The sequence below is a fragment of the Haliaeetus albicilla genome, chromosome 6, assembly GCF_947461875.1.
Source record: "Haliaeetus albicilla chromosome 6, bHalAlb1.1, whole genome shotgun sequence".
NCBI classification, from domain to species: domain Eukaryota; kingdom Metazoa; phylum Chordata; class Aves; order Accipitriformes; family Accipitridae; genus Haliaeetus; species Haliaeetus albicilla.
The window spans coordinates 35,544,701-35,571,166 of NC_091488.1; the positions used below are offsets into that span (position 1 = coordinate 35,544,701).

The following is a 26,466-nucleotide window of genomic DNA, read 5'->3' on the forward strand; positions in this document are numbered from 1 at the left end:
TCAAGACAGGCAAGCTGAAAGTAACCCAAAAGAAGGGTCTCGCTGATCTCACTGGGTTACAAGCATCTGACATTAGCACATGCTCCGAAAATTATTATCAGTATTTCGTTTCCTGATCAAGTGTTACCATGGAGCTTCATCACTTGTGTTACAGCAGTAGAGGCTGCATAGAAATTGCACTTGCGTTTCAAGATACAACTGGATCCATGCATTAGCATGCTTTTATCCCAGTGTGTTCAGGCAGAGATGCAACTGTGCATGTGTGCAAGTGCAAGCATACACAGTTTTCTAATCACTTTGCACTACTGCTTCCACAGAGAAGCTTTCAGCGCATCCTAGAAATAAGCATGTTGTCCCAGTCTGACCACCTGGGGGACACAAGTGCAGCAAGATGTGGCACCTCAGAAACCAACCTTCAATGACACCATTCTGCATCAGAAAAGTAACTGAGCTCAATTGATGTTAATGACTCACAACGTAATGGTCATGTGTCAGAACGATCAGCTGTATAGAACACACAGTAAATATGAACGCCAAGTTGTACTTTTATTTTCAGGATTAAAAACCCCAATGGTACAGGTGCAGAGTAAAGCTGAAAGAAACAAGATGTCAGCCCAAGTTTATCTGCAGTTCAAATGAGGCATCCTGGTTTCACAAAACTGAGCTAGACAGATGGGTAAAGCACAAACTGCCAAGAGAGAGAAGAGAAACCACACAAAATATAAACTGAGAATAGGTAACTCCTCTTCACCTGGCTCCCTCTGCCCCCTTCCACAGTATAAATAGCACAACTAAAAAAATCCAACTGCAAAATACATTTGACATTGAGCAAAATCAAAGAACCATCAAAATTATTTTTATATAGGATGTGCTGATCAAGACTTTTTTGAGAACTAAAAATACATTGCAGTTCAATTTAAGTGAGATACAGAAGAAGTTACCACAGTTGTAACAAAGGGTAAGAGAAGTACCATTTCAATGAACAACACACAATACATAAATATTCGGGAAAACACAATTAGATTCAGCAAACAGGTCTAAAGCTGACATTCCTATGCCAGTCCCTACAATTAAAAGTTAAAGCTTGTTTACTTGGTAAGACTTGTAGAGAAATAAATACGCTTACAGAAGTACACACATTTCTTCAACAAGTGGGACTGATTTTTTAAAATACAAATTAGAGACTGATTTAACAACCTAAATCAAACAACTAATAGGATTATCACTGGAAGGTGTGACTAAGTAAATCACTTACCACAGTTAGCCCAACATGTCCTTAGCATAAAATTTATTTGCTCTTCAGCATATGCTCTGGCTCTTCTACCAGTCTGTTGAGTCAAAAACCAAAGCTGGAATAAGAATTTGTCAGACACAGGAAAAAAAAATAAAACCACCTTCTCCACTGCTGAAAGGACTACATCTTGACCTGATTTGAATTTTGAATGAAGTTTTGGGTAAGTTCTGTTCTTCGCATGAGACAGTTTCTCTGCGTTTAAACAACCACTGAAAGTTTGCCTGAAATTTTGTCACAGTGGTCCTATGACCAAAGAATTTGCATATTAGAGGTTGCTAACAATATGCTCAAATTTAGATGAAAGTCTTGCTAAAACCGTATATGGACTCTGTGTTAAAACACTGTATATTCAAGTAAACCTCAAGTCACACAGACTTCCATGGGTAACCCAATTTTAAATCAAAACAGCCATGTCTTCTATTTATAGAAGTCCTAAACCCTGGTCTGCTACGTGATACAATGAACTGACACCTGAGACAGGTACACAAAGAAAATATTTCCAAAGGCTTAACCAGATGAGAACAATAGATAAGCATCTTGGCAGATGCCCTACTTCTGTTTGAGCCAAAATCCCTGCTCAAAAATGCTTCTTCAGCTTTACAGCACAGGTGCTTTCTAAACTCCAAATATTAACTCAGTACCAACACAGCAGAAAACTGCATGTGTCAGGAGCAAAGATACCATTTTCCTGTTATTCCTTTCTTCTCCAAAGAGTCTGTTTAGCAGAACAGGGGCCTTTTTGCAGTCAGCATTTCTGGTTTGAAGACTCCCAGTCTGACATCTCTTACTGACCACAGCACCCATGAAACTTGCCTTGCCAGCACTGTCTTCAGTGCGATCCTCTCCATCACAGACAACAAAGCACATGCAAGTTGGTACCCCTTCAGATCTTGAGATAAAATTGGGACAGAAAGAATCTGTCTTTTATTGTTAAAAAAAAAAAAATCAACATTACGACTCCCAGCTCCACAGTTAAATTTATTAGGACAGTAGTTCCCAAATAAGGAGCCCAGTGAATAATAGTCTGTAAAAATCTAGTAACTTCTCTTTGTTTTCACTACAAACTGTAAGATACCAAAAACTCATATATGGTTCCTAACAGCTTTCTCCCTGCTGCTTCCCATCACAGATACATAACAGAGGTCTCCTGTGCCTCAGGTATGCCCTTGAATTACACATGGCAGCAATCAGTGCCAGGAGAACAAGCATACCACCAGTGTGCTTGGCATTCAGCGACTGTACATTACGAAGAGATACAACAGTCATAAAACAATGTGTAAGGAACCTGAATCTGTAATAACGAACCATACAAGTAATTACTCAAGAATATGCAATTCAAGTACTTTGCCTCAAGCAGCTACTGGTTTCCTGGCTTTTCTTCTCCCAGCACCTACAGAATGCTCCTCGGAACAATTCTTCTGGGGGAGTTTTCCACCTGAACTGTTTAAAAGTGAATCCTACTGCTTAGGAAAGATAGAAGCAAGACAATCACTGCATTCAACAGGTGCAGGTCTGTATCGACAGCAAGGAACCACCAGCCTTCTCCTGCATTCATGCCAGTCTTTATTTTCCTCGAGCTCATACGTACATGACCTTGCAGGCTGCTAGTTGCTCCATACTCCACCCAGCTGCAGCCCACTCACAGGCCAGACTCTTGGCTGAGTTTCTCAGTATGAGCTGTGGCCACTGTCACTCACCTGCCAGACCTGCTCCGCTCCACTGCTGCCTTGAAACCTGGCTAAACGCTACCACACCTTCAACGTGGGCACTGGATGCAAACTATTGCCCTACTTCCTTGATTCTCCCTTCCTGCCCAGCTCACCTTCTTATTTTTATAATGCTGGAAAATAGAGTCTGCAGCCCAAAGTCCAAGTCTAGATGAGCTCTGTTTTGCAAAGTGTGAGGGAATCTGGATATGTTGTGGTGCTGTGCCAGAGAGATAAGCCTATTATACAGATAGCTTTGTTATGGGCTATAATGCGTAACAGAAGAAAGGTAACTCATGTTACTTAGGTCTACCCTAAAACCAATTCTAAACATCAGCATTAACATTTCCCAGAGTATCCACTGGAGATATCCTCTCGCAGGCAATTGTACCTGCCAATTGCCCAACTCACTATTGAGACTGTCAGGATCCTCAGAGAGGCATAACACCATGGACTGCTCCAAAATGACACACGAGTCTCTTCAGACAGGCCAAACTTACAGAAACGGTTTCCTCCCTACACACACTTCATCATTAATCCTTTCCTCCCTACACACACTTCATCATTAATCCTAAAGCTATTTTCCATTTCTTCTCCCTCTACTAACACTCTTAACACCTAGCACGCCTTTGTCCTATTTCAAGAGGCAAGAGCTGACAGCTAATATGTTAAGAGAAACTTCTGAGTTTGTACTTAAAAATATATCTAAACAAAGCCCTGAGTTACAACACCATCACATCTCTATCCAAATAAATACAACAGGACTAACAACAGTCATTACTCTGCATGTACAATATAAATATTGGTTAAGCCCGATAAAACTCTTGAGGTAGATATATACAGTACAAAATATATTAAAGGTTGAGTGCAAACACCATACTCACTTCACCTTCTCACTTTGTCCTCCAGTTCTGCAGGAAACCTTGCAAACATTATTTCTGCCTCATCAGCATTCAAACCAAGTTTTTCTGCGTTCTGAGCTCTAAGACAATTTGCAGCTAAAAGAACACTGAAACCAAACATATACATTTAACACTATCACGGAGTTTCAGCTGGGGCCATGAGAAAAGTAGGTTAACACAAAATTCAGCTAAGGGAAATCCAGGTATTTTAAATAACTTTGCAAACAAAATAGCACTGTTCAGAACAGGTTCCAACAGTTTAATCGCCAAGAAAAAAATACCAAAAATAATAAAAACCTTCTGCTAGTGTTTTCAAAGGAAGTTTTAAACTAGAAACTTGAGCTTTAGTTCCCAAAAACTAATTTTCATGACTTACACCCTGTCACTGAAACACAAGAGGAAAGGAGAAAGACAGTTTGAGAGACAGACACACCTCTGCCCCAACTCCCTTAGAAGGAAGATTCAGTTAAAAAAAATTCAAGGAACTCTAATGAAAACCATGCAACAAACAGATAAATCAGATTACAGTCTGCTCAGAACTCAACCAAGGTTCACATGGAAGGTTTGCAAACCTTTAGATAAACTTGTCCTGAGTTCAGAGTTTGTGACAAGCAAGCAAAGAGGTTTTGGGTTTTTCTGGGCTGTCAGACCATGATGGCAGACACAGGGTACAATAACAAAATAAATAATAAATCTGGAGATTCACTTTTCTTTTGAATAAAATATCTGTAAAGATGATCCTTTCCATTATAAATAGTCTAGAGATTGATACAAATTCATAGCCACTGAATAATTAGTGCACCAACAGTTGCTTTAGGAAGATGATTGAACAGAGAAGTATCTGCTAACCAGTCACTTCTGTGTTTGTTTGTTGTTTTTTTTTTAACCAAAGATAAATCAGAGTGTAGGACTGCTATCAGCTAGCCAGTTAAGTGCTGATAAGCACCAACAAGTGACTGCACTGACTCAAGCACAAGTGGTCACATTTTGTTGTGAATCAACACAAAAATGAGTATGACTACAGAAAGAAGCAGCACTGACGCCTCCCCATGCTTGCGTGACTATTGCTTACTTTGTCACAAGCAGGTGCAGGCTGGGGAATTTTCTCCCCCATAGCTGTGGCTCTCCGACAACCACCACAACTTTTGGGTCTAATTTCAAAATTCATTGTCACATCGCAAATCGGAGATGCAGTATTTGTGTTTTGAGCAGTCCCTGTCAGCTCCAGTTCTTTGAATACCAAGCAAACTCCCACTTAGCCCACCTCCTTCCAGAGAAAGGCCATCTGGGTGAGAGACTTTCCCGAAAGAAAACTTGATAGATGGAAAAAAAACAAGTGCCGAGCAAGAAAAACGTTGTGCTGTGGTTTCTCATATGTCTCACAACAGGAATTCAGGCTTGTGAGTTACGATTCTCATGACTCGAAGACTGAAATATTCTCCAAAAGAAACACACTTAAACATGGTTACAATATGTGTATTAAAGTATTAACATAAAATAAAAAGGTCCAGAAGAAGAGTCTGGAGTCCAAAGAGGCAAGGCATGCCAAGCCTTCGCCTCTCAGGCCCAAAGGACGGTTCAGATATTCAACACAGCGTAACAGCTTCCCCCCGAACAACGGCAATATTGTTTCTTCAAGTAAGTCAGAGGTAGTGTCTAAAACAGTGTAATGAATACAGCAGCAGCCTCCAGCTGAGCCCAGCTACGCCTGAGGTGGCCCAAGAACAATACCATCCCGGCTAGCCTGGTCACACTGCTGCTAAGGGATCAGCAGCGATCCTCGGTTTGAGCCCTGGTGTTGAGAAATCAGCAGGATGTGCACACAAGGGCACGGTGAGTCCAGTCACCAGGGAGACGCGCACCATAATCGGGTACATCTGCTTCGGAGGCCAGCCTCTTGTTGGCAGGCAGACAATGCGCCGGACTGCAGCAGATGTGTGCATAACTTAGTCAAACACGCAGCCACAGACAAACACGCAGCAGCACTCAGAAAGCACTTTCTGTTCCACTCGGATCCACACATCCCTGGGAGAAGGGACCTGCCTGTATGTGATGTTTAACCACGTTTCCTCTAGAAAACTTTTTTTAAGTAAACAGATTACAATAGGTTTCACTTAATAAATAAAACATTTAGCATAGTTCGAAGATGTCCACTGAGGAGCACAAGTGGCACACAGCAATCATGATGTACTTGCAGATTCATCATCTTCTAAAAGAAGGTCGTTTAATGCAATAACTGTAGCAGCAAAGTCAACCAGCTCCACAAAGTCTGACGTAATTATGTTAACACCCATAACACCTGGTTTCTGTGCTTTCACCCAATTTAAAATCATGGGCAGATTCCTAAAGAAAGTGAAATAAAGAAAATTAACATTGTAAAAGAAAGCCTTCCCTATACATGCTCTGCTCTACTTTAAATACAACACACTGTTTGCAAATTATGTTATTATCTCACATTTGTGATTGGGTGCTGGCTGATTCCCCAAGTGCAACTAGCCTGATGAGAAAAGTGCTTAGCATAGCATGCAGTTATTAGCTATCAGATGGCAATATCAGCCAATCATCAATACAAACTACCATGCATAAAAAATAACATTTGTGAACTCTAGATTCACTGAGTAGACTGTGCTTCAGCATTTAATGCTGCACTACAATTTCTTCCATCCTGGTTTGGTTTTGCCCAAGAACACACTGAACTGAAAGCTTAATTTCACAGCAGACTTCAGTGTAGCACAAGGCAAGGCTATACCTGGCCTAAGACATTCCCCTGCCCACCTCTGCCTTAGAGTGGGCAGGAAAAGTCATCAGGGGCAGCACACTGCATTTCTACCAAACTCCTTTCAGCCTCCAGACCCACCTAGAGCAAAGGGATCAGAGAAACCAAACCCAGAATCAAGCCCTCCGCCTCATAAGGGCTGAGCATCCCACCATACATCACTGTAACCAGAGAAAGGTGAGGCGTGTCTTAGGAATTGAGTTAAATGGAGTTAGAAATTCTACAGCGGGGAGAAGTTTCAGTCATTTCTCGGACAGAGTGCAAATCAGGAGTCCGCACAAGCTTTTTTTTCACTCTAACATGCAAACCCCAGGGTTTTCAGCACCAATAGAGACAAATGACTAAATATACTAGAATTATTTAAACTAGTGCCATAATATGCATACAAAATTACATAAGATTATAGGCAAGCAAATTAGCTAACAGGATGGGGAAGAAAAAAAAAACCACCAGAAAACCTAAAGGCACCCCACAGCTCTTATGCCAGAAAAAAAAAATTCTTATCAGGAACCAAGAGAAGAGAGAACTTGAGTAAAGACATAATTACTATCCCTATAAAGGGACAAACCAGACTTCAGCCAGCTAAGTGTGAAAGATGCACATTTCTCCTTTAGGAAGAGCTCAAGATCACTTAAATATTCACATTCAGGCAAAAATTTCCATATGAGAAGGCAAACGTCTACACAGAACTGCAAAGAGATTTACACGTACAAATCCGCTAGCATGTGTAAATGTATACAAGCAATCATGCTTTAGCAAACAGTGGCATCTATTTTAAATTTTCACAGTTTACTTTCAAACAAATAAGTGGCAATGATGGGGCCAAGGGAAAGGGATGGAGCAAAGGCAGGCTTCCAGCCTCCCAGCAGCTTACAGCCCAGACCTGTACCAGGAGTCACTTGAAACAAAACTGCTTGCCCATTCCATGAAATTACATGATTCTTTACTAGTTTAAAAATAGAAATTCAGTACAACCTTTCCTTTAATCATGAGACAACAGCACATTTAATATACAGTACATAAGTTACATCCATGCTTTCTCTTAGGTATCCCCACCAACCATACATATTTACATTTGTACAACTTGCGACAGCAAACGCCAGTCTTAAAGGACCTGAGCACCATCTAGTGCCTAATGCTGACCACACAGACATGGGCAAAGAGCAAGCCAGAGTGGAGATCTGAATGTGTTGTGGCAAACATCATTTGGATTTCATTATTTTTTGCTAGATTAATGTCTGAACAGGAAGGAGACTGAAAATTCCATGACCTATACTTTACCTGGAATTTCCTTACTTCTAACAAAAACTTTTGTGACTGAAAAAGCACAACGCTTGCTCTTTTTAGAGGAAATTTTTTTTTAAGTTATATTGACTTTGGCTTCAAAATAACAATACTGTAATTACTTCTAAAGTGACCAGTGACTCTCCCAAAGGGAACATGAACTGGCTGCTGAAGATGTGTGTTTATCTCACTGCTTAATGTTAAGCTCAGTTGCTGATCAAATTAGACCAGTTGTGACCACCTATACAAGTGTAATTTAGAACTTAATATCATTATGGCAAGATAAACTGTTAGTGACATCAAAACAGGCAATATTAAAAGCAAGCCAGGAGACCAGATCCCACCAAGACTGTTACAGTTCTAGCAATTTTTAGCAAACAGGCTAAAGTGATAATGCCATAAAACAAAGCCACATGGATCTTATCGTGGTCACGCTGTTAACACTATAAAAAAAAAATCACTGGCACTCTGTGCTACTCAAAGCAAACCCCTCTTCTAATGATCTTACAGGCAAATTAATTGTACAACAGCCAGTGGTATAAAAACAAGTGTAATTGGTAATCTAATTTTTGGTAAAAAAAACAAGATAAAATACTACCCTGTGTCATATATCTTTGGCCATTACTGAAATGACTGAGACAGATTTGTACAGACAAATGCAAAACTGAGACCATGAATATGCTATTTTCCTCTGCAGCACAAGCTTTTTTGCCCCTAAATTCAAGTTCAGCCAATTTGGAATGAATTACTGGTTTGAAACAACAGGTCCAGCCCAAGATTTATGAAATCACATCGCATTCAGAAAGAGCTCCAATTACTAGGAAGCACAGTTACATTTACATATATACCCTGTTACTTTAGTATTTTCAATAATTATTTTTAATGACTGCAAATATCTCTCACGAGCAATAGTAATGAAGCAAAACTGTTTCTTGCTGGCTCAGTGCCTCTTTCAACATGAAACGTGGTAAGTACAGAACTGAGAAATCAAGACAAGTCCTTACCTATGAACAAGCGTGTTCTTCAGACCACGAATTAGATGCCGTGCAATAGTTTTCACTCGAGGTGTGAGAATTGCTTGAGAAACATGAAAAGTCCCATAACGACTTCGTTCCTCAAGAGTGGTCTCCAGGAACTGTAACAGTTTGTGCACGTTGGTTGTATTGGCCCATGGTGCTGGCATTTTATTCCCTGGCCACAGGAAGGGGTATTCCTGATACAAAGGGGAGTGGTAGAATATGAGAACCTAATAGAACAAAGAAAGAAGGAGAAAAAATAAACAAAAATTCACAACTACGTTCCTTACCTTTAAACAGGGTGTTGCATTTGTTTATGCCTATGCAGTACTGCTGCAGCTAGCACAGCAGTTAAAAGAGGACCAAGCAAAAAGAAGCTGCTCCCAAGTCATGAGTGTCAGTAAATTTGTTGCACAATTGCCAACAAAGACGACCGAGATCATTTTGGTTAGCTATGAGGACAGAATTGCTTCAGGCTTTAAGGGTCAGTTTAAAATGAAAAAGTTGCCAGGAATATACTGAAATGTCATTCAGAGAATTCAGTTTAAGAGTATTCCAAAGCACTGTCAGAGAACATTACCATCTGTACTTGAAGTTAGGGATTTTAGCTGTCTTGCCATCTTCTGCATAACTCCTATTAAGTGGCTAAAGCGTACCAGGCTGACTGGCGTAACAGCATTCCACTCACACTTACTGCATGAGATGCCAAAGCCAGTCTTGTTGTCAGCAAAATCTTCTCTAAATCAGAGGTCTGTATGTTATACCTTGTAAGGTGGTTCACTATCAGAGGGCAGCATGCAAAGATGCAACACTTGTTATTAACACCCAAACTTACAAATGATTCACTTCGGACCCTAGCACTGACAGCATCAGTTCAGAGGAATTCCTCAAAGCCTCACCTTTTTTTACAGTTTAAAAATTACACGCAGTCACTGAAACCCTGTTCTCCATTTGTGTGTACACATGTGAGTGGTTACCACAGAGAAGAGGCATTTAATCCTGCCACTATAGATATGGATGGCTGCAAAGGAGCCAAGAAATTCTGTAGATACCTTAGTCATGTTAAAGTTTATATGCTTCACACTGGCCAAAAAGACAACGGTTTATCAAATCCTCACCACCACAAGTCAGCACAACATGCTCTTCCAGAAAAGAAAACCATTTGTAAGGAGCACAAGGCCCTGAGGATACTATCATTTATTGGTTTAAGGAACATGCCTGGGAGCAGGATGCAGTCTAGCCACACCATGGATGGAGGGGCTATACAGCTGCAAATAAATGGAAACATGCATGCTACGTAAAGGAGGCCTTAGCGGGCTTTAAATGGGCTGTCAGCAGTGTCCTTGGGCCAATACCTTTGAGTGAGAACCACACCCAGCCTCTCTAAGTCTTAACCTTTCAGGTTTGAAAAACATTACACATCCTTTCCCTACCTGGTGTTTCTTCTCCCACATGTACTCTAACGTCACATATTCTACACATTCAACAGAACAAAGTTTGGATCCAAAGGCTGACTGGATCCTGTTGATCAAGAAGAAGTGATGGCTGTCATCCATGGCATAGAAGTGATTGAAATCCAAGAAGATTACTTCCTTGGGGTGCTGCTCAAGAAAGGTGTTAATCTCCTTCAGCCCATCCCATACTTTGATGCCAAACAAGCCGTGTATGAAGTAAATCTCTTGTCCTATTTCCCCAGGTTTGGAAGATACACGAAGATCAAAGTAGCGGATCCCACCTTCCAACTGCTCTTTGAAAGTCAGATTTTGAGTCACTGACCATTTCTTCATGATCTTTTTAACCAAGGAAATTCTGGCCAAACGTTTGATGGCTGTGGCTTGGTCTGGTCCCACAGGAGATTTCTCATCAACCCAGTAGCTGAAAGAATCATGTGACCCTGGAAAAAAAGCCAGGAATACTTAATTTTAGAAAACTGATTCCCCCAAAACACATATACCTATGTGCCCTGTAAACTGAAAAAGTGCTACATGCATGGCAGGGTTGCAGAAGAGTTATGCTTAAGTGTGGGTCTTCCAGACTATCCTTTACACCTTTATTCTCCCTAACTGCACAACAAGAGCTATGCTTAAGGTTCTCGGTTTTCTTGTGTGAGCTCCCAAGTTCAATGCACTCTGAAAATCATGACCATGAGATAAACATCAGTGGTAAAGCAAACTGCCTTCTAACCTTCCTTCATTTACAAACTATCAATCTACCTCCAAAGCTTTCCCAGAGCCTGGTACATCACTGATTTGAGATGAGACTCCAGCTTCATTGAAAGAAGCTGAGGCTTTATTTTCATTCTGCCTGGTAAATCCAATTGTGCCCTAATGCACTAAAGTTCTTGGAACAGATATCATTATTCATGTGACAGACAGAGGGATCTGTACATGCAAACGCCTTACCAGCATATCTCACTTTAGCCCCAAGACAGTAAACAAATGATTAATAGTTTGAACAGTGGGCAACAACTGGCTGAACTTTGAGGTGGAACAACTGAGTACACGACCACCAGTTACTGTGTGGTTTGACACCAAGTTCAACAAGTTCATGAACCTGTCTTTTACCTGGCAGTGCCTTTGAGTGACCACACATAGGGTGAATAAGATTCACCAAGACAGACAACCAACAATCAAAATCGCCAGTCCCTGCCAAAATTACGCATGTCCAACAAAGCTGCTGTAACAGCCTGTACCCTGGCAGAGAAATTTCATCTCCAGTATAAAATTTGTGCTTACTAGAAAAAAAGACCTCCAACTGAAAACTCAGTAGTAATTGGAAACAAAACTGAGAAATAACAAAACATCTTCAAAATAACAGCTTCAGAGTCAATGAGAGATCCCTAGCTAAGCCAAGTCAATAACAGAACAAAGAGTAATAGGGCAGCGCATCTCAGTTTGCGCTGTATGAGGGCAGCATGAAGCAAAGATGGGCAGAAGCTGATGTACCACAGACTGAGGTTGACCAGGGATTTCTCCATTTACTCCAGGCACCGGCGTTCTGGCCAAGAAGCCGCAACCGTTCCAGGCATGACTTCCCTGTGAAGATCCAGCCAGGAAAAACACTACAGAAGCTCTAACAGCCCTGCTTCACTTTTTTCTTCAGGATATCAGATGAGAGGTTCCCCATTGAGCCAAACCCCACCTGCTTCCTGCACACCCACTTGCTGAAGTACAGGGAAAGCATCTTCACCCACAGTCACCACAAGCAACTCCTTTTCCAGCTGCCTTGGGAGTACAGTGACCCCCGCACAATGCTGCCAGCATCTGCATTTTCCCTTCCCGCATGCCCCAGGGTTCTTGTCCCTGCTTCTGGGACTATACTTTTCTAGAATTTTGTCTTCTACCTCAGTCTGCAACTCTATTAAAAAAAGAAAGTTCTAATTTGTCATTTCCAATTTTAAGACATTTGAGGCATCCACAGCCTCCTTTACCCAGACCTTTTATTTGCGTACCAGTGCTCACCTGAAGACTGACGCATTTCCTGTGATACAAGATCAGAGCTATAAACAAGATTATGATCTCAATTGGATTATCTTGTCAGGCTTTTTTAATCCAGATGAAAGAACAGACTGTGCACAAGCCAAACATCAGTTCACAACAACCTTAAAAGCACTCTTCCTCCATGAATTTCAACTAGTTCAAGAGTACTGAAAAGGAACCGTGAAGGTTAGTTTTCAGGCTTTACAAATGAACACTGAAACTCTTTGTGAATTCTTCACAGTCTTTGTAAAAGTGTGTCTCTTACGTGGCTTTCTATTTGGTCTTCTAGAAACAAGCAACAAGTAACAAAAAAAGCTGGTTTTAAAATATGTCAGCTTAAGAAGCTATTTAGTACCTGTCACAGTAAACTACATCAAGTAGCAGCTGACAGTTTTGGAGTGACACCTAGATTTTTTCCCCACCTCCAAATGCATAACCCCTAACAAAATACAGAATCAAACATCTAGTGAAGACATTTCAGAAGTCATGTAAGGCCTGGCTCATATCACAAGCTGCAATTCATAGACATTTGAGTTTCATACACCTCCCCATTCAGCAGAATGAGCCTCTCAAGCTTCTACAATATTTGGAAAGTAGACTTCAATTGCAAGGGGCTTGTCTTCTGCCTCTGAATGAGTCACTTCACACAAAGAAGTCACGGGGGGTTTGTTTTTCTTTGTGTGGGTGTTTGGGTTTAAGTTCTCAATTCTATCTCTTTTAATTTCTTCCTTTATTTAGGTCACTGTAGAAAATTGTTTAACATGCTACAATAAGGCCATACGAAGCATTTTCTTTTCATTTTAACTAAGACTGTGCAGCAGCCTCTAGAGAGCTGTCTACAGAAGTCACTTGCACCATTATGCTCCCTCAGACAGTGTCACTGATAATCTGCCTTACGAAGGAATGACAACTTTATCTGGCATGAAATATATTGTTGTCAACTCAGAGTTGCCTAAGCAAATCCAAGCCAAGAAACAGCTTGTTTTCCTAAGTCTGATCACATACTTCAGCTACAAAAGCCTTTCCTCTGCAGATTGCTACACACAAGGCACATTTAAGGATAGGGAAAGCCAATTCCTCCTTGCACTATCACAACCTAAAATCTATTTATAGCTCTAGAAAGCAAGAAGAAAGAAAACAAGCCACATGCACATTGCAACTTTTTCAACACATACAGAACCGCGCTCCTTAACAGGGCAGCTATTTGGGAAATGGAATATATATGTGACATGCTTCTATAGTTAGAGAAGATCCTTAAAACTCCTGCCCCGCAGCTCTGCTTAAAAGCCTAGGAAATTGGACTTCCCATTTATAACAAAGTCAGCATGTGTACCTAGATATAACCAAGTAGAACATGAGCTGGATCATCTAAAAAACAAGCTCTCCTTTTCACAGTTGGTGGAAGACCACCTAAGGAAGACAAGGAATCATCATCAATATTGAGGCTGGAAAGACACAGCAGAAGTTCAATTAGATTTTCAGTGGTCATTTACAGAAGGCTAGCCACCAACAGTGAGAAATATCTAGGTCAAATCTGGACCCAGAACATTTTTACTCCAGTAAGAGAAAAAAAGCAAACTGTAAACCTGAAGCAACAGCACTGGGTACTTGTTGGGCTGAGAAGTAAGAGCTAGGTGAGGATCCATGTCATCCACCCAGCCCTTCTTTAATTTAAGATCACTATGTTATGCTACCAGCTCAGCCACTGGCTTTTAATATAGCTTAGCTGTGATGTTAAGCTACATGTTAAGCTGATTGCATCATGATGTCAAAATAATCCCTGCTCTCCTTCGCTCTACCCCTAAACTCCATGAAACGCCTAGTGTAGCCATGGCATGAGCCAGACTGGTTGCTGATCCAGCACGATTTCTTTTTGAAAAAAGTATAAACTAAACCAACCCAGTCCTGTACAATTTCAAAGGTAAAGGCCAGAACCTACACCAGAAGCATGGAGCAGACCAGCCCCATCTAATTAGCAGCTCGGTGTTAGAGCTGCTAACCACATTCTCAATTAAGGTCTAATGCAAGGATATGTGGAGATACTCAGATGTTGTAACGTTGTACAGTAACGGCAAAGGGGCTGGCAGCTGCTGAACAGAGCAAGCATCACATATCTCTCATGACATACACGGAAAGGTCTTTTCTGCATATAAGAAATCATTTACAGTCTGTGTTCACCCCCGCCCAAATGGTGTGGGTCTCTCCAAATTATACTGACCACTTTCTCAGGAAAGTTAAAAAGGCTCAAGAAGTCTCGTCAGCAAAACATTTCACATGATACTTGACATCTTAAAAATAAGTAACACCCTGCACTGACTCAATAAATCCATTCCTTAAACTTGTTGACTGTGAACAAAGCAACTAATAAACCCAGGTATCTATAACTTCCATCTTACAGACTGAGGAATCAAAATGCACAGAAAAGTCAAGAAAACTTAGTCTTCATTATCCTTCAGGCAAACAGAGGCCAGAATCCCAGTCTGAACTGCCTTAAGGGCATGTTCTCGCACGTGCAACACACTTCTTGAGTCACTGTACATGAGAACAGATTAGCATTCAGACTGCAATTCTTACTGAGCTACTGGAGTGACATGGCATCAGTCTGGTGCTAAGCCCTTCCCAAAACCAAACTAGGCACAGGAAACAAAACAAGGAGATGATGATTTGCCAGTCGCTTCCAACAGGCCAAAGATGCACAGCATGAAGCAGCAAGCATTAAATTTAAACATGAAAGAGTCTGCACATTCAAAGAAAAAAAAATTAGAGGACTGCTAATCAGCTGGCAGCTCTTACAGAGTAACAGACAATGGCTGCTCTATTATGGTTTCCTTTCTTTCATCTGACAAAGATTGGAAGCTTCAAGGAAAGCAGTCACATCCCATCAGATGCCCAGATATTTAACCATCAAAGGCCATGATATGATTATCACAGTATTAAAGAGGTATCTTTCAGACACCAGATTGTTACAATGATGAATAGTCCTCTTAATTTTATCCCAGCAAGTGCAACTGTGGATTAATTTATTAATATGTTTAAACTCCTTTTTATTCTCCTTACACTAATTTCTCAAGTTAATTGTATGTTAAATAGATTGTATTTCACTGTTCAGGATGACTTTTTTGTTGAAGCCTTTGTGCTAATTGTTAGAAAGCAGCCTTTTATCATCACATCTGCAGCAAAGTCTAACTTTCTAGTGTGCCTATTTGTCATGCTACTTAGTCACAGATAGTCAAATTAACCCACGTTATAGCTCAAACAAGTGACACTAATCAACTAATGTTATTAAGCCTTGAATTTCAACAATTACTAGCTATATCACTTTGTATTATCTTTCATTTCCACATCAGTACTTTCCACATATACAGTTGCAGCGCAGGGACAGGAATCGGCATTATCTCACCAACCCCGGTTTCCTTTTACAAGCTTGTAAATTTACCTTCAAGGGATGTTAAAAATATGTCTGCATGGCATGCAAAGTGCAGAGATCTTCCAACAGAGAACATACTCGTGTACTGCCAATTAGTTGAAAACAAGACAAGAACTCCTGGTTTTTCAGATACAAGCATGTCTACAGTTGTATCACTAGTTTCCCAGGTTGCAAGGCTGTGGACTAGTCAGAAGCAGCAGTTAAAGACACTTTCTGCTAAAGTCTAACCAAGAAACAAGAATGAAAGCAGAAAGGCAGGAGAGTGCACTGTCAGTAAGTTTAACTACAGAAGACTAATTTGTTTTGATCGTCACATTAATGGAATATTAACCAGATGAAAAAAATGCAAGAAAACCTTTTTTGTTATGTTAAACATTTGTAAGAAGTAAGGTCAACATACCGTACTAACCCACTAAAAAGCATTAAAGGGTCATTTGTGGACAAAGAATCACCCTAGCTGTAGTGACGCCACACTTCTTAGAGCTAGCTTTGCCCACTACACAAAGTACATTCCCCATATATTACAAAACACCACATATGACATAGCATAGCAAGCATCACATAGCCAAGACATCTAGAAGCACAGCAAGCAACTTCCAAAAACACAGGATGCAAGTGCTAGCAAGTTAAGACTGTCCCACAAATGTTCTTCTAAACCAAATGTCCTGCGTGTGCCAGAACTGAGGGAAAAATGGGATAAACAAAAGTGCCTCTCAAAGCCCAGAAGTCCTCAGGATTCAGGTCATTAACAATCCAGATTTTCTAATCAAAAGATTAACATCTTAAAAGCTCTTCACTAATGAAAAGTGAATCGAATAGTTCATATTAACTTGCCCAGCAAAAGAAAGAGAAGCAGGAATAACAAACATCCTATTGATAATTAATTATCTAAAACCATTGAGATGAGTGTTTATATTTTAATAGAATCCTAAAAGAATCCTTTAGTTATTCTTAATGCAGTCTCATTAGGAAGGACAAAGCCTAGTACAGACCAAATCCTCTTAGGAAAACTTCCTCTCCCTATCAAAGAATTACCCTGATTTCCCCTCACTGCCCCTTTCAGGGTGGGAGTTGGAGTGGGGGGAATAAAAGGGGTACAAAGAGAAAGGGACTGCTTAAAACCATCTCAGACACAATATCACATGGTAGTTTGCTTTTCTTTCCAGACAAGCAAAATATCTGTTTGGCACTGGCTGTAGTTATTGCCATTAAGTTTTTGTGATTTAGCGATGAATTCCCATTTTTACCAGCAACCTCGGCCGTCTGCACTGGGCAAGCAGAAAGTGGCAGTACTTCTCTACCATTTCAAAGCCTGAATAGATCCACCTGCTCTGAAAAGACCTTCAGTTTAGAGTCCTATATTCCTCTTTTGTAACCACTCGAAAGTGTGTGAACCAAGGGCTCATTCTCTACTGAGAAGGCTCTAGGGAGATTTCTTCTTGTTTTCATTACTTTTCCCTCTTTTTACATCTTTTCTGGAAGAGCAGGCAAACTGGAACTTCCACACAACATGGTCGGAGAGCAACAACCATTTATATCAACATTATGATTGGTTTTCTCTGTTTGAAGTAAAACTTTAGCCTGTTCTGCACTCATTTACCAGTCAGTGAAGTCACTCTCTAGGGCACACAGATTTTATTAAAAAAAAAAAGGAAGAAAGTTTTTCCTCATGAAAAAATGAAGATCTTCATATGCTGTCATAAGAAAACTTTGTGGCATTTCCAGAACAAGTCAGTTTTGGCTAAACAGTGGTCATTTAAAAAGGAGAAACCCTAAAATCTGAGGCTGGCTTTCCAGTGGAACTCCTGCATAGACCCAGTACAGTTACTTCACTATCTGCCACACCAGTTCCTCACATAGGGAGGTTTAAAGGGAATACTTTGTACTTGGGAATAGCGGAACAACTTCCATTAGATATTCTCATCAGTATAGCGATGCAGATAGTTTAATAGTCCCTCTCTAAGACTTGAGATTTACCACTACAATGAAGTAGACAACCAAGGTAATAAAATAACTTGTCCTTTCAGGAAAAGTTCATCCTGAAAAATCTGCATTTACAAATCACATCCAACATCATCATACTTATGCAGATGTTTTCTTCTAATGGTTATTACCTCATTGATCGGTAGATGCCAATTAAATTGTGATGGAAAATAAAGCTTGGTGAATGAGAACATTAACCTTATGTATTTCCTCCCTTTGAGCTTTAACCCAACAGATGGCCAGTTTAGCTCATTCAGTGATCCTTTTAATTAGGACTCCAAAGGAGTACTCTTTGGAAGGAGGATGCCGTCTCAAGCTCACCACCACTTCTCCCCTCAAGAGCCACGTCCATAGCGCACACCAGTCCATGAACAAAGAATCAAGAAAACCACAGCACTAGCAAGTTCAGCAGCTCACCTTGGGGTCATGCAGGCAAAGAGGAAAAAAAAAAAAAATCAAATCTACTAAGATGCTAGTGGCCAGTTCTTAATTAGACAGGGCTGCTGCTTCTTAAGAACCATTTCAATTCTGCTTGGCCAACTAAAAGGCAAGCCACCCACAGGGCTTTTGGTGAGCAGTTGCACTGTCAGGACAGCAGAGCTGGCCAGAGCTGGTGGGTGGGGAGATGTGCAGGAGATGCCCAGGGCCCCACCAGCTCTAGCTGTTCCCCACATGCAAGCGCCATGCAGTCACCCACAGCAGGTTGTCATCACAGCAAACACACTCCTCCACACTCTGAATCCCCCCCTTCAGGCTTAACTACAGGCTTGGCTGGTAGGGCTGCTCCTCATTGAGACCGCCTACTAGCCGTATTTGTAAAGCTTTGTTTTCCAGGGCTGATTATTTCATAGGACTTTGATCATTTAGATCAAAACCATCAGGCTTCTGCCTTAGGGTTTTGGGGTGATCTTCTCAGTGAAGGGCACAAACAGTGGCATGTTACAGTACTGAAAGTTTCAGCCACAGTCATACTGACACTACTGTGAAGAAACTATGGAAAGTTATTCAATTAAAAGTTGGTTAGAAAGTTAGTTAAAAGAGTGCATGTGTCCTAGCAGGGAATTGAGCAGCTTGATTAGTGCTGTAGTTTGGAGCAGAAGACAGACTTACTATTTTAGAAGGCCAGGGACCCACCTCTCCTCAGAGATCAGTGACAGTCAAAGACATTTTAACAACTATTTCAACTCTCCAACATGATCTTATTTTAGCCATATTCGAGCCAGTATGATTTTCTCTGTTACACAAATGCTTCTGGAACTGTAAACCTCATTTTTTCCATCAGCTCTAGCTACCTGTAACACAGCATCCCACTGGCAACACTCCACCAATTGTCCAACCTGATGCAGGCAGGAATGGCTCCACATTCCAATTGCTGCGCATTACTTAGAAATGAGATTCTGGCCATTGTTCACATACTTTTGGAGGAAGAGCTAACACACCAGCTGGGATGACTAGAAGATGACAGAAAAGGCTGCGTGCACCATTAGAAGCCACGACTGAAGAGCTGCCCTACCTCTCCCCAGAGGCTGCCCACACACTCCACACCAGCAGAACACCCTGCCCAGCATGACATTCAACCCTAGCCCTACTGGTATCTGAAAAATTGACTTTTGGTGGCAAAGACTTTTTTAGCATTTCAAATCAGCCTTAGACGTACAAAATTTGACCTACAACAGAAACATTTATATTTCAAAATTAAAAAAAGAAATCTTGCACTCTAGGACAAAAACTTTGGTGTAAGGTTATTTTTAATATCACATATCAAAGTGCTGAAGTAAAACATTTTACTTTTTCCAGATTTTCTATTTTTCAGCTCTCTTCTCCAGTGGCTCCAATCAAACTGAACTTAGTTGAGATTCAAATTAATTGTTCCCCAATTAAGCTTAATTTTTACTAACAGCAGGTGTTTCACCAAAGCTACATGAATGAACATATAATCACCCTTTTTTTCTAAATACAGCCATTCAACCTGTTGTCCTTTCCTGCCTACATCTGCAGCACCATGACACATCAGGCTAACTTTCATGTTCCCTCGTGACACCCAGATGCTCCAGCACCCACCCTGGGGTTTGCCCAATTCGATGAACAGTTGTTTCAAGAAGCTTTTCTGGCAGGAACCAGTTCTCAAAAAAAAAAAAAAAAAGAAAAAAGAAAATCCCTCTAAACAATCATCATCATGAACACAGAAAAGCTTTCCATCAGCCTAGCTTGCTGAACATGCTCATTCATACTTGTAGGAGTAGAGGAGGGAAGGCAGGGGACAGAAGAGGCATTTGATTAGCTTACTTATTTTATGAAAGGGCACCCATAACTATTCTGGGTGCTCCTGCAAGAAGCAGTGGATCCCTAAGTTATCATAAATTTCCTCTAGAAGACAAGGAAAGAAAATCAGCACTGGGGAAAAACTCACAGCTAACCATCCTGACCAGAACAGGGAACCAATCTAAGGATACAGTTTGATCAAAACCTGCAAGTATACCTATCTGTTATGTCATGGCTCTTAATTATTTTAAGGTGGAATAACCCAGACAGGATTAAGTAAATGCATTATTACTGGGACCCAAAGGAAAACAGAACTGCCCACTCTTCTGCTCATCACATTCATTCAGCACCTCGGAGGATGGACTAACAAACACTCAATAAGCAAACACTGATAGTTGGCAGTGAACACGTTAGATTGCTTTGCTGTCTCAAAACAACAGGCACAAGCTTATCATGATCTCAGAAAGCAGATCTTCAGGCAGAAAAGGTATTTCACCTGTCCTAATACAAATATTCATGTAAAAGCTTGATGAAGCTGGAAAGCAGTGCTGTATGTTCAGAAGCAGAGAGATTTCTCAAGACTCCAGCACCTAGTTTATTATGATACTGCAAAAATTACTTAGAAAGGCAAGTAGTTGAAATGAAACAGTACAAATTGGACATGCCATGGTGCTATGAATTATCAGCGTGCAAGTACAAGCAAGAAACAGGTTGGGCTTCTCCAGCAAATTCTTTAAATAGCTGATTTACTTTAAAAGCAGATCAGTGAGAGTACTGCAGCTTCTTGTGTTCCATTTCTCATGGGGGAAGAAAGAAAACTAACAGATGCAGATTAAGAGATGACCAAGGAAAGTAGTAAGCATTACAGTCATACATGATTTCATAAAATTGTTTAAAGTAAACCAGCTTGAGATTAAACAAATACTATACAATACCCTGCTAAGGGTCACATTCACAATCAAAATGTTTAAGTTCTTTTAAAACCCACATTAAAAGAGGATTAGTCTAGAGTATAATTAAGAGAAAGCCCTCTAGAGTTTCACACAAGGTCACCACTTGTTGAAGGGGGTTAATTTTGTTGACTATATTGTATGCATGTAAGTTGATGACATTTTAGTAATTTCGTATTTGGCAATTTCTCATTGCAAAAAATTCCTTCTGTCATGACATCGCACAGGAAACCTCATCTCTTTTCCTTGGACAAGACTATATTGCTTTAGCATTTTGTCTAGTTTTTTCAATAGAAACAACAGAAAAGCCCAAACTCTGGAACTGATTGCACCCAAGCTTTGGAGGATGACACAAAATTTTTCAAAGTCTCTCTCCATTTCGAGCAGAGTTAAATCACCATGTAAACACCAAACTGGTACGCTTCATTAAATACCCACCTTAAACATCATTTCTTACCCGTTGGTTCTAAGGATTGAGCAAAGAATTACTTCCTCTGCCCTCAGGTAGCACGTTTCACGCATACACATTTAATAGCTCAGGGAATCATAGAATAATGGAGGTTAAAAAGGAACCCCAAAGGTCATAGCTACCTTTTTTAAAGCCAGTGAAAACAAGCAGCTCCAAAGCTGAACTGTTTGCAACAAATAAAGAAGCAGAACTCTATGCAGCCATCCTTACTTCATACAGCAGTTATTAAGACTTTCCCGCTTACAATGTCATACAATAGATTAAATCCAAGCAGTTTCTTTTCTGTGTATACTACCAATTCCTTCACTTTATATAGCCCCATTCTATCAAAATTTTGTCCTTTAAAAAAAAGTAGATTCTTTTATTCTTCAAATGCTGCATTTCTCCAAAGTGCAACAAGCTAAAAAAACCCCAACCAACAAACAACCCAAAACCACAAAACTAAACAACAGTTTCATGGTTTTGAACGCTGACTTTAAATAAAAATAAAACAAGTTTTAAGGTTTCAACTCCTAGCGTTACATCTCTGCTCCTACATACAAAGAGTGAATGGGAGGAGGAAGGGGGGGAATTCCAAAAAACAAACCCAGTTGACTCCATTCCTCCAGCAGAGAAAACAAAATGCATCTGGAGACAGACAAAAGCAGGCCACACCTGTCATATGTGCAGACAGGTATTAAGCACAGACAACAACGCTTCCCATTTGAGCCAAAGCCTACATTTCATCTCTTTTGAAGATAGCATTGGCCTTCATTGCTATTCAGCATCTGCAAACAGATGCCGCAACTGCAACTTGTTTTATACAATCCTTTCCTTACACACTGCTAGTAACACCACCTTGGCTCTCAAAAAGGTTTCTTTGTCAAGGACAACAGTTCAGCAAAATAATCATTGGACTAAAATATAAAAAAAGTATTGCCAAAACGTCTACCCAAAATGCCTTTTCCCTGCTCGCAGGTTGCATGAGGTACATGCAGGAAAGGGGTGGAAAAATACATTAACTTTGACTGCAAATAAACATACGCTGCAAGCATTTTCCAAAAAACCACTACTCATTTTAAAAGCAGCATGGCATTAGTGAAACAATCATTTCCTTGGCTTCTCTGCTACAATACTGGTTGCATGATGTTTGTAAGTGATGGACAGTGGCAATGCACTTAACGCAATCTATACCATAACATTCTGCAAAGTTTCACAGCCCTTAAGTTGCTACAGCAATAGAAAGTTGATTTACTACTCTTTGCTAAAACAGAGAGGGATTTCTTTGCCATAAGTTTCAAAATCTGCAGCTGCTTGAATTTTATATGAACATTGAACTTCCTTTCTGTCCCCGTTCCCCGTTCAAATGAACAGCGTTACATAAAATACTTCTACTACTCGCAGGGTAGGAAAGGGTGCTACTTTTGATTAAAACTTGGCATTTCAACTGTTTTACTTCAGGTAAACCAGCAGTAAGTGCTGTGGTACTTGACAGGAGGTGCACAGCCCCTTCTCTACATGCCTCAAATGTCCTTTTGTTATCTCTGCTGGCACAAAAAAGGAAGTTACTCTATTTCTAGGGAAGTGTCTCTGCATGTCCTCTATATAACACATACACAATGGATTTTGATAAGTTATAGCGCTACCCTGAAAATCAAGCCTGCACCACTAGTGACCGGAGTCTAACATTCAGTATCAGAAGGAGCTGCTACAGTAGCCACCCCTAAAATCTTCCCTATTGACATCTACAAGCAATACTAGAATATTTTTTACCATTTACAGATGGAAAGTCAGCCTATTCCTAAGTACTTTTAGGGTCATCTGTTGTCTTCCTCATTTGTGAGTTTATCTACGAGTAAATCAGAAGTGATGACGCTTACCCTTGCCAATTTCTTGAAATAGAAGCTCTGTGCAGGAGCTAGGAGTTTGTTATTTTAAGTTTAGCTGGAAACAGGGAATCTCTATAAGTAATTACAGTATTTCAGTGTCTTCAATGTAACACCATACGTTGGGATATTTCATAACCGTGCTGCACTCTTCTTCCGACAAGCCATGTATAGGTTCTGCTAGAAAAGCCATTTCCATCTAATGAACCTCCAGTTAGGGTCAACGTAAGCAAACCTCTCTCGCTGCCTGCCGTTAGCCTTGCTCAAACAAACTGAGAAACCTTAAAGAGGACCTCCAGAAGTCACAGCTACCTCTTTTAAAGGCCAAGGAAACCAAGCAGGTCCACGGGTTAGCGATTCGCAGCCGCCTTTACAGCGGATTAGGCCCTCCAGCCTCTCCTGCGACGGGCGGGATCCAGGTCAGCCCTTATGCCCGAGCAGGCGCCCAGGCTCCCAGCCAGGCTCGGGTGCCTGAAGACAGACTCCCCACACGCTTGCTACGGTTCAGGCGAGCTCCCACTCCCCGCTTCCCGGGCAAACCCCCCGCCACGGCCGACCCTGCGGCCAGAGCACGGACACCGCAGCCCCAGCCCCGCTCACCACCTCGCCGAGGAGGGACGCAACGCCGCCGCCTCCCCTCAGCGCCAGGCCCCCCCCGGCGGGCGCAGGCCCTGCCGGCGGGGACAGGCCCCGGCGGCTCCGGCACCCGCACGACCCCTCCGCTCCCCGCCGCCCTACCCGGGATGGCCAGGTTGGAGAGCGGGTAGGAGCGCAGCGCCGCCGGCAGCGAGCCCATCCAGTCCGCGTTGCTCTCCGCCATTGCCCCCGCCGCTCGCCGCCGCCGGCCGCCCTCTCTCCCGGCCGGCGGCTTCATCCCCGGCCTGGGCAGCCGGGCCGGGCCGGGCCACAGCGGCGGGGTCGGGGTCGGGGTCGGGGTCGGGGCCGGGGCCGGGGCCGAGGCCAGCAACGGCCGCCCGCCCCCCTTATGTAACAGGTGCGGCCCTGCCGGGCGCGGTGCCGTCACAGCGTGCCGGCGGCCAGCCATTGGCTGGCCCGCTGTTCGCCCCGCCCCTTTCCCTGCCCCGCCCCTTTCCCCGCCCCGCCCCGCCGGCAGCGCGTCCCGCGGTCCGTGCCGCGGTGTGTCTGTGAGGGAGAGGCGGGAGGGCCCGGCCGTGACCCCGCGGTGTGTCCGTGAGGGAGAGGCGGGAGGGCCCGGCCGTGACCCCGCGGTGTGTCCGTGAGGGAGAGGCGGGAGGGCCCGGCCGTGACCCCGCGTCGGGCAGCGCTCCCCGGGGTGCGCCTGCTACGAACAGCCGCCGCCGCCGCTCGTCTTCTCTTTCTGCGGCGCCCGACCCGTGGAACCGGCGTGGCGTTTGCCCGGGTCGGAGGAGGCGGAGGGTAACGGCGCGGGCTGGCACTGGAGGTCTGTCGAGGTTAGCCGAGGGCCTAACTGTCCTCCACGGTACCCTGCCTGTACCAGGGACGACGGGGAGCTTGGATTCGGGTACTCGCTCTACTGTAGCGCCAGAGAAGCCGCCCCCAATATAGAGGGCCAACGCCACGGTTTTATGACGTTGACTGGTTAGTAAGGGCATTAGCTGGAGCAATTTACGCACCGCCCCTGACAAGAGTCAACACCACGGCAGAAGATTTAAGGAGCAAGATAGGGCAGCCTCAATCCCTTCCGCCTGCTCTTTCACCAGTTCCCTTTCCCTGACAGTCTCACGCTCTGCCTTAGGCTGCATTTAGCTGTCGGGTAAAGTGTTGTGTCCAAAACAATTTCTGGATTTGCTGTGATACGCAGAATGGATCCTCTAAGATATATTGTTTCTCCCTTGAGTTATTACATATCTTTGAAGGATAATGCTTGGTGAGCAAGTTCTCTTAACTGCTTCTTACAAATATGTACAAACATAGTATTTCCTTACTCTTCACGGAGGACATAGAGATGACCAGGCATACAACACTGAGGTCTACTCCACCACATGCTAGTGAAAAAAACCCCAAAGAGTGCTCTGAAAGGTAATTTTTCACTGTCAAATTACTAAAGGCTGGATACTAAATACCGAGGGTATATATTTCAGAAATGCTCTGTTTTGTCTGTATTTTTTAAATAAACAGATATTTTTCACTTGGCCTATTAAAGTTTGCACATTATTCACAGAATGCTTTCGTTAATACACAGTAAAACTGCTAATTGAACTATAAAGTATACATAAACTTAATGTAACTGTAAATACATATATGTTAACTATGTATTTTCACCTCATACAACCAGAATCTATCTCATCTCCTTCCATAGACCTGCATTTTCCTTCTCAAGGAAGCAAAGAAAGACATTTGGCTTTTAGAGCTTTCATATTGAACAATCTTAAAAATAGTGCAATTTCTATAACAGGTTTTCGCAAAGCACTCCTGACCTAGGACTCCTCACGCTCAAGGAGGAACATGAGGGTAGGTTTGGCCTGCATTCAACTGTCCTGCAGCCCTTCTTCCCCTTCCCGTTAAGACCGCCTAGTGCACTTGCCTCTGATGTAGGAGAGAGCGGGCCACGCTATTCAGAGCCATACATATGGGATCATAAACATTTCCTCTTGTAATTAAACTTATATCTTCAACCGAAAGATGGATTGTTATGTGGGACCTGCAGTCTGTATCCCTGCAAGTTTATCTCCTTGAAATGAGTACTTTATGTCACTTCACTCTCTTTCTCACATTCCCAGCATCGCAGCTTGGGACCGCCCAGCAAATCAGAGTGTGTGAATTCCTTCAACACGGTTGACAACCACGGCTGTTTCACAGTGTGGCTTTCCAGGATGGGAAAGCTTTGCAGTACAGGGGTAGCCATTTCACTGAGGTTGATATGTTCTCAGGTCATCTTTGTGTCTCTGGGGCAGTACTTCACCGTGGTCAGTGAAACTGTAAACACTGAAGCTGTAGTCTAGAGCCAAAACTATAAGGCTGACCGTTGACATGGCTCTCTTGGTGTCCTTGCCAGGCCCCATCCTGCGTTTCCCATCTTTCAAATGACATAAAGAAGATGGAGTGTGTAC

The 26,466-nt window shown here is 42.2% G+C and overlaps 1 protein-coding gene across 2 annotated transcripts; it reads right to left on the reverse strand.

Moving 5' to 3' along the window:
• Window positions 1-527: 527 nt before the first annotated feature.
• On the reverse strand, window positions 528-24,347 carry PLCXD2 (phosphatidylinositol specific phospholipase C X domain containing 2). 2 transcript variants are annotated; one of them, XR_011325084.1, is made up of 5 exons: window positions 24,152-24,347; window positions 10,412-10,872; window positions 8,967-9,208; window positions 3,521-6,245; window positions 528-3,479 (listed from the first exon to the last, which is right to left on the reverse strand). XR_011325084.1 is itself a non-coding variant. In XM_069785539.1 (4 exons), exons 1-4 carry the CDS (start codon window positions 24,285-24,287, stop codon window positions 6,083-6,085), a joined length of 1,002 nt encoding a protein of 333 aa, XP_069641640.1. In that variant the 5' UTR covers window positions 24,288-24,347; the 3' UTR covers window positions 528-6,082. The 2 variants fall into 2 exon arrangements, 1 of the variants encoding a protein (XP_069641640.1); XM_069785539.1 differs by having other exon boundaries at window positions 528-6,245.
• Window positions 24,348-26,466: the final 2,119 nt, after the last annotated feature.

Excerpts from the sequence above, each read along its gene's own strand:
- PLCXD2 (XM_069785539.1), bottom strand. The coding sequence starts at position 24,287 with ATGAAGCCGCCGGCCGGGAGAGAGGGCGGCCGGCGGCGGCGAGCGGCG. Across the intron at positions 10,873-24,151 it reads CTCCAACCTGGCCATCCCGG|GGTCACATGATTCTTTCAGC; the intron begins GTAGGGCGGCGG and ends CTTTTTTTCCAG. Across the intron at positions 9,209-10,411 it reads TGTGGGAGAAGAAACACCAG|GTTCTCATATTCTACCACTC; the intron begins GTAGGGAAAGGA and ends TTGTTCTATTAG.